General features: G+C 41.9%; 2 protein-coding genes across 3 annotated transcripts in view; one reads left to right on the top strand and one right to left on the bottom strand.

Moving 5' to 3' along the window:
- The window catches only part of LPAR6 (lysophosphatidic acid receptor 6), an 8,677-nt gene extending 2,489 nt beyond the window's left edge, over positions 1 to 6,188 (top strand). Inside the window, exon 2 of the mRNA XM_006030177.3 lies at positions 1,545 to 6,188. Within this exon, the coding sequence (XP_006030239.1) occupies positions 2,206 to 3,240 (1,035 nt within the window). The 5' untranslated portion in view covers positions 1,545 to 2,205 and the 3' untranslated portion in view covers positions 3,241 to 6,188. The remainder of the gene's footprint in view (positions 1 to 1,544) is intronic.
- The window catches only part of RB1 (RB transcriptional corepressor 1), a 128,149-nt gene that overhangs the window by 49,939 nt on the left and 66,150 nt on the right, over positions 1 to 12,060 (bottom strand). The window lies entirely within an intron of this gene.

The raw sequence follows: 12,060 nt of genomic DNA, 5'->3' as shown, positions 1-12,060 counted from the left end.
TCAGCAGGACTGAAAACAAGACCTGTCAAAGGACAGATGAGCTCCCTGTGAGCCAGGTGGCCATCCATACCTGGAGAGGAGGTGGGTGCCACCAAGTCACTCTGCCCAAACAATCACAGCATCTAAGGTGCCCCAACAGTTGCAGCGGCCTCAGACTTGACACAATAATTAGATACTATACATGTAAAATTTATCCTGTTGAACTCTATCAGTAGATTAGGTGAATGTGCTTGGAGGAAACAAAGTTGCCAATCAAGTATAAAAATAAATTAATAAAGGACACAGTCAAATGCATTCCTAGTTTCTATTTGTTAAACCTCACATAAAGCAACCAGGACAAATACTGTCATCAATAAGAAGCTAGCTAATATTCATCCTCCTTTATATTGAATTACATCACAAGCTTACTGCAAGCCTTACCCTAGCCTGATTAAAATTTAGATCAGATCTACCTCAGACTACCACATGTAAAATAAATTCCCTTTATAAAGCTGAAATACTCACTTTCGGTGTCAGAAATATGCTACCATACCCAAAACACAATCGTATTGAGAAAAATATTATTTTTCTTTAAAATATAAAAGGTACTTTAATGGGTATAACCTATTGCATTAAGCAGTGGTTAGTAGTGATGCTTAAGAAAAATGCAAATATTTTATTCTTCTTACTTAACTATCAGGACAAATAGTGTGATACACTTACCTTCCAAACAAAGGCAAAATGCCATCCCTGCCCCATAGAATATGCACTTTAAAAAGTCAAAGGCAGATGTGGGGAGGGGAAAAAGGCAACATACAAACAGAGCAATCAAAATAGTGATAATCAGGTCAATAATAGCTGGAACCTTGGTTTTGTGTATTTAAATACTAGGTCACATGTAGGTTTCTTCCTCACAATCACTCTCAACATTAACCCCTTTCTTCTACTTCCGCAGCAATTCCTGCTTTTAATTCCATTGCCTTTATACCCTTCTGCTTTTTAGATCATTATTAACCTCTCTCACAAGAAAATAAAGTAAGTTCCACTGGTTTTAACAGGGTTGGCCAGGTGAGGAAAATTACACAGAACCTGAAGCATTTACAGAATCAAGGCCTAAAACTACTTAATCAGCTAGTTTCTGATTCTTGAGGCATATTGTGTTTTATTACAGAGTTCGTTTTTTTTTAAAACTACATCTGTAAGAGAATTTCAGATGTTAGCTGTTGAGAATTTCAGAACTTAATAGGACAATCCATGATCATTTAATCTTACTAGCAAAGAAAATGAAATGCTTATTCACATAACTCAAGAGTTTTTAAAAAACCAGCAAAACTTTAAAAGCACATGACATATTTCACAGGGACATAAAGAGTTAATAGGGGACTGCTGTGCTAGTGACTTTTGCACGCCTCCAAGGTATAGCCCCAGCAGACAGATTATCAGATTAAAGAAATGCAAACAAACTGAACTGAAACCATTCTTCACTTAAAGTCCAGCCTCTTCTTCCAGTGATGTCATTGTACAAATTGAGCCAACTCCTTTTTTTTTTTTCCTCCTCTCTTCAGACTAAGCAAGAAATATTATACAATCCGCATCGGAGGTCTAAATTCAGCAAGAACAAACACGCTTTGGAATTTATTTCTGAATTTTATGCAGCTTGCTTTCCGACCCGTGTGGTTAGTAATTCAGAGAAGCTGAAAAGCTTGTTTTACAGCAAGAAAGCAGCAAGGGAAATGGAGATGCCTACATCTTACAGAGTCCAGGAAATCTCTTCCTAAGGAATACATGTCCCCAGTTACTTAAACAACTGTGGAAAGTTTATATTCGCAGTGCTTCTTTACATCACAACTTGCAGCTGAAAAAAAAACAGCAGGTCCTACAGAGACAATGTCACAATTTGGGAAAACAAATGTACAATTAAATAAACTTCAGGAAGACCTCATCTGCTGACAACAACATGTGAATTATTGCCCAGCGCTGGGTACACAGGTATTATAGTATTTGGAACTGAAGAACGATCAACTGGCAATTACCAGAGTGGAATCTTTTTACTGCAACATTCATGTTTTATCTTGGAATTTATAAAGAGAAATGGAAAATATACAAAGCCACTTGGGGCAAATGCATCTGCAAACTACCTTGAGATTTTCAAGTAAATACAGCAGAATACAAAAAAGGATAGCTGCTAATTAAAGGAATTCCAAATTGTAAATTTGAACTGCTAATATGATGGTAAGCTCCAATTGTTCTACTGAAGACTCCTTTAAATATATTTTGTATGGATGTATGTTTAGTATGGTGTTTGTTCTTGGTCTAATATCCAATTGTGTTGCTCTCTATATATTTACAATCTCATTAAAAGTGCGAAATGAAACTACAACTTACATGCTTAATTTGGCAATATCAGATCTGCTTTTTGTGTTTACATTACCCTTCAGAATATACTACTTTGCAATAAGAAACTGGCCATTTGGAGATTTACTTTGCAAAATTTCTGTCACACTGTTTCATACAAACATGTATGGAAGCATTTTCTTTTTGACTTGTATAAGCGTAGATCGCTTTTTAGCTATAGTATACCCATTTCGATCCAAGACTCTTAGAACCAAAAGAAATGCAAACATTGTCTGTGTTGCAGTATGGATAACTGTGCTAACAGGAAGTGTACCAGCAAGCTTTTTTCAGTCCACCAACTCCCGAAATGACACCAGAGGAAAAGAACAAAGCACATGTTTTGAAAACTTTCCAGAGGATACATGGAAAACTTATCTGTCAAGAATAGTTATCTTCATTGAAATTGTAGGATTTTTTATTCCACTGATCTTGAATGTGACCTGCTCTACAATGGTTTTAAGGACACTGAAAAAACCAGTTACATTAAGTCGGAACAAAATAAGCAAAAACAAAGTACTTAGAATGATTTTTGTCCATTTGGTGATTTTCTGTTTCTGTTTTGTGCCATATAATATTACACTGATACTTTATTCTCTTATGAGAACACAGACATGGATTAACTGTTCATTTGTAACAGCAGTCAGGACTATGTATCCTATCACTCTATGCATTGCAGTTTCAAATTGTTGCTTTGACCCTATAGTGTACTATTTTACATCAGACAGTATTCAAAATTCAATAAAAAAGAACAGGTCAACTAGAACACGTGAAGTCAGATTCTCTGAAACTCAAGCTCCTGAAAACTTTATTCAACACAGCCTCCAGACCTTAAAATCTAAAATATTTGACCATGAATCTACAATATAGACTGTTTAAAAGCACACTGGGACTAAACTGGAATAAAAACTTACACATTTCTTCAGCTGTAAAAATATTTACTTGTACACTTCCTGCACCTCAGAAAAAAGGATATATAATGATGACAATTTAAATGTCACTTGTATACATTTTAAACATGATACTCTGTAGAAAAGCATAATTACTGTAAAAATGACACACTTTTCAAACCTCCTTACCAACTGTAGTTCCTCCTGTATCTCTTTATATTTGAAGCTATTTTTTTTTGTGATTTGGCATCAGCTTAAGATAGTCAATGAGGTCCAGGGCTGGATAATTATTCAGCAAATCATAGGAGATGAAAACCAGATTTTCACAAATAGATCATAACAATTTTAACAAAAGAAAAACAAAATTGGGAAGCCATGGCTATTTTGAAGTTTGTCACAATGGCAGCTGTGAGGACGCAATTCATTTGTTCACATTTCTGACTTCCTTAATGGCTATGGTCTGCAATGTATGGATCATATTATGGCAAATGTACTGGCAGTTTCATGGTTTTTTCTACCCTTTTATATATCCCCCCTTTTCTCTGCTTGCTTACAAAAGTTAACAATTCTTTTTTAAAACCAATTATGTGTACAGTAGGACTTATGAGGATGCAGGTTATTTAAACTACAACTGTTTGTAACATCTTAACGTCAGAAACCTCTCCCCTGCACACACAAATATGGTTAAAAACCAAGCACCAAAAGATCTGGTGTCTTACAGGATCCCAAAATCCAAGTAATTTAATACATTTAATGTTTTGGTAGTTCAGGGAATTGGAATGCAAGTCAGGAAATTTGCACCTCTGCATTCTACAATTATGGGAATTTTTTTGTATATATATATTTTTATATACACACACACACACACACACACACACTTTGGCTCCTCTGTCCAGAGAGTAGAACATTTAATGCTCTTCTTCATTAAAATCTTTGAGACCTATTGACTGAAATAATTTTGTAAATTGCAAGTAGTCTTTTAATAGACTTTTCTTTTTATAAAAAACAGTTCCTAAGAAACTACAGCAAATAAAACTAAACCCCTTTGAATAAACCCTGTTTGAGTTGTATAATTTAACTTCAAAGTACTTCTTTGTTACTAAAGAAAAAGTCTTTTGTTAATGAGTATTCCTCTCATGAATACAGGGACCCTGTATGAAAAATTAAATATTTTGCCAAAAATCCCCAGAAATTGTAGTTAGCCACTTATTCTTGTAATGTATCTTCTCATAAATGTTTGCATCAGAGAATTATTTTGATTTTAAACATTAGTTTGGAAAAACCTTAAACTTAGTTTTACATTCAGGTTTTTTTTGTTTGTTTGTTTTTTTATACATCTAGAAAGAACAAAAATACATTATTTGAGGTGCCTGAATGTTGGAGCAAAAAATGCAGGGGAGGCTTTCAAGTTAAGGTTTAAAATGAACCAAGGTTATTATCCATCATTTATCTATACAAATAAATAAAAAATATAAATAGAAACAGTTTAAAAATGTCCCACAGTTCATGAATTCCTCAGCTGAGGAAGTACTGTGCATCTTATTCAGAACTTATTTAACTTTACTGAAAAATAAATTTAAAAAGTCAAAGGAAATATGAAGTGGTATTTGCTCCCCTTAAGGATAAAAGTAAAGAACAAAAAAAAGCAAAAAAGCTGAAGTTGTACTTGCCATCTGAATTTGTGCATTTAGCTGAGTTTTTGATCACTTAAACACGTATAAATCTGGGCAATTAGAGAAAGGATGATTGCACATTAAGAAGTGGCGTACCATACTTGTAATTCAGTATCTAAGCACACTAACTGGGCATACCCCTCTGGGAAAAATGTTATCAGTCTAATTTCACCAGAGTCCAAAATGCATTATGACTACTGTCACTGAAAAAATATAGTTGGGCCCCTGAAGGAGTTTACCAGAATTTGATTCAGAATGACTCTTGCATTTAATCCTAATAATATCTTTATTTTTTATAAAGTGCGCTACACAATTTTAATACGCCAGAGTGGTACCAAAAGGAAAATCCAATGTTCCAAAACATAATTACCTACTACAAAAGACAGCATAAAGTGAACTAGATAATTGACAAAGCTCCACTATGTTAAAAGTTCTTGAATATTTTCTCAAATGTATAGTTTGCACCTATTCTAGAGTGAATTTACAAACTAGAATTAAGATATGAACTTAAAGAATTATGTTAAAATAAAAAAAATATGAATCCTGTAACAGGTTAAACACTGTTAATTCATTATTAAAACTAATAGTGCCTAAAAGCACAGTAAACCGTACAGTATTCTGCAAAACATCTTGAAACTTGAGTCTTACACTAGCATGGCATGCATCCATGCAACAGTGAAGGCTATGAAATTCTCTCTACCTGGTATTTCTGACATCATCTTTTTGGTTATAACTTGGCTTGAGAATTTTTTTTTAATCCTGCTATTTATATGACTATGTTTAACAATTGTACATACCTAGCCTTCAAAAGAACTATATATTTGCCAGCGACTATATTAAAACCAGTAATATATCACATTTTACTGTTCAAAGAGCTCCTTAACCCAATGTAATACTAGCACGTATAAAATAGAAACATTAAGTTGTAAAGTGATATTTTAAATACTAAAAAAGTTATGTTTATCAAGAGCACTGATTAAATGTTGATTTCACTTTAACTTCTATACTTGGAAATTTTTAGTTGTTTTGATAAGAGATTATGTTTAATCATTTTATTTAATATTCTGTCTGCTAGTAGATGCATAAATAATTTTCAAGTTGCTTAGTAACCATCTCTACAGCTGCAAGTAAAGAGAATATGGATATAAGAGCAGACTTTTACATTTAGATTTTTAAATAGTTTTGTTTTTATGTTGAATGCCCTTTCATTTTGTTCCTCTCTTGCTTCCCTTAGAAGGCCCCTAGAATAAAAGTATCAAGAATCTTATCACAGATATATGCATGGGCACATGGTCCTCCCGCCATCTCATTCAGCACCAGCGTCACTAGCTAAAGAAGAAACAAAATTGCTTTTCAGATAATTAAAGGGTTAACTGTTTCATGACACCACAGCATTACAGAATCCAAACAAGCCCTTTTCAGGGTGCTGGAGGGAAAGGTGGAGTTCTCTCTAAGATTACCATGTCAAAAATTGCATGTTTACAACAGAAGTCAGAACAGGCTGAGGAAATAAAACCAAGCATAAAGGAACTGCTCTTTTACTCTGACTTTCCATAGAATCATTTAACAAAAAAAATTAAAAGAAAGTACTTCCTCAATTCTGGATTTAAGACTAAGATTTTCACTGAACTATGAGCTAAGCACAGAACTAAAAGTAGAGTTGGGCAGAAAACTCTCATCCTGTGAAAATTTACAAATGTTTCTATTCTGCATGAGGGTGAGATTTTTCTCAGCACAAACTACACACAACAGAATGCCTCTCCAATCTCAGAAGAGTCAAAAGGCTATCTACCTGGTACATGGGGTCATTTTTCCACGTGCTGGGACACAGTGCTGGGTGCTATTAGCAAGCCACACTAATTAAAAGAGTCCACATGTCACGTGCATCAGCGTCACTGCACATCCCCACATGGAAAAAATGGTGGTGGGGCGCTTTGAACAAAAGCTCACTGGACGTGTTTTTATTTCAAAGCGCACTGCCACCATTTTGTCAGCACGGACATGCTGATACAAGGCTGCTGGAGCATGTTAATTTCTGTGCTTCAGCAGACTCAATTAATCTAGTCTGCTCTGAAGCGTCAGATTTCCAGCACATCAAAGCAGGCTCCATGCATATATATTTAGGAACCCAGGGAGTCGAGGTTTCAAGTGCCTGTTCTGCCTGAATCAGACCAAGGAAGCAAACCCATCTCTCACATTCCAGCCAAGTGCTCTAATCAGCATACTACTGGCTATTTTGGACAGTTGACAAATGGTCTCTCCCCTTCTCCCTCAAAAAGAAACGTCATTGTCCCAGGGACAACGGGACTAGAGGGAGACCCCGGCCCAGAGCCAGAGGAAATCCGGCGGAAACTCCGGTGAGGGAACCGGGATAGAGCCGGCGGAAACTCCGGTGAGGGAACCGGGATAGAGCCGGCGGAAACTCCGGTGAGGGAACCGGGATAGAGCCGGCGGAAACTCCGGTGAGGGAACCGGGATAGAGCCGGCGGAAACTCCGGTGAGGGAACCGGGATAGAGCCGGCGGAAACTCCGGTGAGGGAACCGGGATAGAGCCGGCGGAAACTCCGGTGAGGGAACCGGGATAGAGCCGGCGGAAACTCCGGTGAGGGAACCGGGATAGAGCCGGCGGAAACTCCGGTGAGGGAACCGGGATAGAGCCGGCGGAAACTCCGGTGAGGGAACCGGGATAGAGCCGGCGGAAACTCCGGTGAGGGAACCGGGATAGAGCCGGCGGAAACTCCGGTGAGGGAACCGGGATAGAGCCGGCGGAAACTCCGGTGAGGGAACCGGGATAGAGCCGGCGGAAACTCCGGTGAGGGAACCGGGATAGAGCCGGCGGAAACTCCGGTGAGGGAACCGGGATAGAGCCGGCGGAAACTCCGGTGAGGGAACCGGGATAGAGCCGGCGGAAACTCCGGTGAGGGAACCGGGGGAGCCCAGGCAGAGACGCCGGCGGGGCGTCAGGAAAGAAGGCCGCAAAGGCAAAGAGGGCCCTTGATGCCCAGTCCTCGTCCGGGGACAAGGAACAGAAGGTCCGCGACCAAAGGTGGCGCTGGCCAGGGTGTAGGAGAGGTCAGAGCCCCGTGACAGCCCGCCCAGAGGCAGCAGAGAGGGGGACCCCCCTGCTGTGGGCCCAGCCGCGACCACGGTCAGCAAGTTCCGGGGACTCCCCAGCAAGAGCAGGGCAGATCCGGTTAGCCACCCGCGCAAGAGTTGCCCGAGAGCGCCTTTTGGAGCAGAGGCGGGCACAGTCATGACTGCTGAAATAGTTAATTTCTATGGAATCTTTGGGTTTTAACAAATGACTATTTTCCAAATATAGTCCAATATTTTTTCCTGGGTAAATTTTTGACTAGCGCTAATCATAAATTCTAATTTCTGCTTTGGCATCAAATCTGTGTAGCTGGGGTAGGATCCTTAGGTATATATATATTTTTTATTTATTTATTTATTTTTTTAAATCTGTGCGCCTAAAAATTCGGGAAATTTCACAACTTGAAAATTGGATTTGAAAAAGCACTTGACATGAAGTTTGCTCTACTGCAATTAAAAAGGCCCAATTTTGTTGTTGTCAGTAAGATATATTTTTAAACTAAAGGTTTCATTTTATAACATTATGCAAAATGCAAAATTCTATTTGAATTATTTAAGAACTTCCAGGGTGAGCGGATATGTTGATTCTTACTAAAAAAAACAAACCAAAAAAAAGTAGTCTCACTATCCTTTATGGACAAGTAGATGATAACCAATTTACTGTCTCCTGCGCAAGGATTTTCTTTTAGAAACATTTATACTCAAATTTAAGACAGAATAAATTGTACTTATTTTCTATTTTTAAAGAAACAGGTTATATATTTTGAAGAATTCCAGTAGTTTGAGTAGCTAGCTGAAATCAGGAAATGTGGCTAGACACACGAGCAAGTTATCCCCCTTCAGTAGAGACTGTATTAGTCAGACTTATGATTTACAGCAGGGTGTCAAAACAGATTTGGCCCTGTGGGCTAGAAAAGAGGCATGGCCCTGGTCTGCAGGCCAAATTGAGCCACAGACTGACCTCATATGCCAGATCCACCCCAAAGAGCTAGTCCAGCATGGGCGCTGCATGGAGCACACATCTTGGACCAGCCACATGTATAATTTGCCATGTGTACACTGGGCCCAGCCCCACATGCTGCAGAGGTATGTTCCTACCTCAGCCCTGCAAACAGCACACAGAACTGATCTAGGGTGCATACTGCATGTGATGCCCTTGTCAGACCAGCATGCAGAGCCAATCTATGGGTCTAATCTGGACTAATCCTGCGTAGCGGATCCAGTGTGCAAAGCTGATCTGGCACGGGATCACATGCAGCACATGCCCCAGACCACACCTGTGCATTGCATGCATCACACACTGGCTCCAGCCCAGCGCAGTATATGGCAAATGAAGCTGGTTCAGGGCACATGCTGCATGTGACATGAATTAGACCAGCCCTGCATGCTGGATCTAGCACAGGCAGCTCAATCTGGACCAGCCCTGGATCCAGCATGCAGGGCCACTCTAACATGGGTATTGCATGCAGTGCACACCCCAGACTGGCCCCACGCCTTGTGCAGCCTGCACCAGGCAGGCTCTATGCACCATTTGCAGTGTGCAGGGCCAGTTCCAGCACTGCACTGTGGCAGATGGCACTGAAGACTGAATGACATGTCTCCACTGGCCTGATCCAGTCTCTGGGCTCTACCTTTGATAACTCTGATTTAGAGTGCTTTCTGATACAGCAATCCTACTTATTGCTCCATATTCAAAGTCTGATCAATAAAGACTAAATTTAGCCCATAACATTTTATATTCACCATCTAATGCATGTATCAATAAATGCTAGTTCTAGCTTTAACATTCTTCTAAAAATAACCAAATGTTTGCTCAAATTCAAAAGGATTTTTGCTTTCCTGTGGTAAGCACAATTTAAACATTCCATTTTAAGTTTCCTAGTATAGCACACAGGGATTCTATTGTAAGGAAACTAAACATTAGAAATATCGTATGCAATTAGCGCAAAAAGGAAACAGCTTTTGATCAGGACTAGCCCATAAACATTTCCTCTGTATGCTTTTAAATCAAACCTAATGTTTCACATGCTATTATATTCTTGATGTTTGTGGGGAGACTAACTTGATTAGATTAGACATGTGAGAGAAAATAAAAGAAATATCAAACGGTCTTCACACTAGTCAGTATAGGAGACAGAGGAAGGGACAGGGAGAAAACTTAAGTTGAAATAAGAACAAAAGTTTGTAGTTACTATGTCCCATGATTAAGAAGAAGGAGTGAGTATGTACCATGCCCAGGCACAATGGAATCCTTCTCTATTAGGCTAGGGACAGACATTACACATAGACTGGTTTAAGTGATCAGAAAGTGGTTTAAACCTGTAACAGAACAGATGTTCAGTGCACATAAACCAGTTTCAAAATGGCCAAAACTGGTTTGAGATAAACCTGGTTGAATGCAGTATCAGATTTAACAGATTTTGCTCAAACCGGTTTATGCAATGTCTGTCCCAGACTCCTTGCTGGTTTAAGATAAACCAGACTCCCCCAACATCCAGGCATGCTCTCTAGGCTGGGCGGGGCTCCCTACTCCACAGCAGGGCTGGCCCCTCCCCTCTGCTCTCTAGCCAGAGCAGGGACTGGCCCTAGCAGAGACACCAGGGGGCATGGCCCTGTTAAGGCAAGGTGGGCAGGGAGGGAGTTAATTCTTCCCTCCCTCCCCTCTTCCCCACTGCAGCTGAGGTCTGCCTGTCTGCCAGGGAGCAGACGGGACAGGGCTGCAGCAGTGGCCCTTTGGACCTGCCAGACCCCGGCTGCAGGGAACAGATGGAGGGAGAAATTAACCCTTCTCCCCACCTCCTTCACCTTAATGGGGCCACGTGGGGTTGGCTGTCCCACAGGGTTGGGAGGGGGGCTCTGTTTCATGCCAGGGAGAAATTTTTCCTCCTCCTACTCCTCCCCCAGAGGGGCTATGGGAGCACAGAGCTCAGCTGGCCAGGGTGAGGGTGTGCCGGGTGGGAGGCATAGGGACCCCCACACATTCCCCCAATGGCATGCAGCCCCCACTGTCTGGGGGCAGCAGTAGGCAGGGACATCAGGGTGCTCGTGCCTGATGCAGGCATGGCTCCAGGCAGCACTGCATGGAGCAGGGAGCGGAGCTTGCCTTATCCCCAAGACTCTGCTCCCCGTGCCTGTCTCTCCCACTCCCGGCTGTGCAGTCCCCTCACTCTGCTGAGAACAGAGAGCCCCACCCCCTACTTCCTCACAGGGTCCACTGAGGGGCTTTCCCTCTGTGAGTGTGGAGCAGCAGGTGCATGGCGCAGAGCCCTGGGGATACAGCAGGGGTGGGGAAATGCAGCCCGGGGGCCAGATGTGGCCTGCCAGGCCATCCTATCTGGCCCGTGGGGCCCCTAAAAAATTTAGAAAATTAATATTTATCTGCCCCGGGCTGCCTGTCATGTGGCCCTCGATGCCTTGCCAAAACTCTGTAAGCAGCCCTCCACCCAAAATAATTGCATGCCCCTGGGATAGAGGCAGCGAGCACTGCACTGTGGGTGAGGAGCGCAGCCCTGCGTAGCCTTCCTGGCCGCTTCACTTCCCTGGGCTCCATGCTGTGCGCCTGCAGCTAGGCACTAACAAAGGGGAAGCCCAGCACTGGATTCTGCGGGGAAGCAGAGAGCAGGGCACCCTCCATTCCCAGCAGAGTGCAAGGACTGCACAGCCGGGAGTGGGAGAGGCAGCAGGCTCCAGTGCGGGGCTTTGCCCCCTGCAAGGACTGGAGCTACAGGAATGGGGAGCAGAGACTTGGGGATAAGGCAAGCCCTGCTCCCTCCTTCATGCAGCGCTGGCCAGAGCCACGCCTACATCAGGCACAAGCACCCCAATATCTCTGCCTGCTGCTGCTGCCAGGCAGCAGGAGCTGCATGCCATGGGGGGAGTGTGTGGGGGTCCCTACACCCCCCACCTGCACCCTGCCCAGCTGAGCTCTGTGCTCCTTCTGCCCCTCTGTGGGGAAGAGGAGGACGAGGAAAGAATTCCCTTCAGCATGGAATAGATCCTCCCCCTGCCCTGGGGGAGGGGGGGGGGGGGGGGGG

This window comes from Alligator sinensis, unplaced genomic scaffold (assembly GCF_000455745.1).
Source record: "Alligator sinensis unplaced genomic scaffold, ASM45574v1 scaffold820_1, whole genome shotgun sequence".
Classification (NCBI taxonomy): Eukaryota; Metazoa; Chordata; order Crocodylia; family Alligatoridae; genus Alligator; species Alligator sinensis.
The sequence above is the reverse complement of the archived record's forward strand: the minus strand, read 5'-3'. Positions and strand labels throughout refer to the sequence as shown.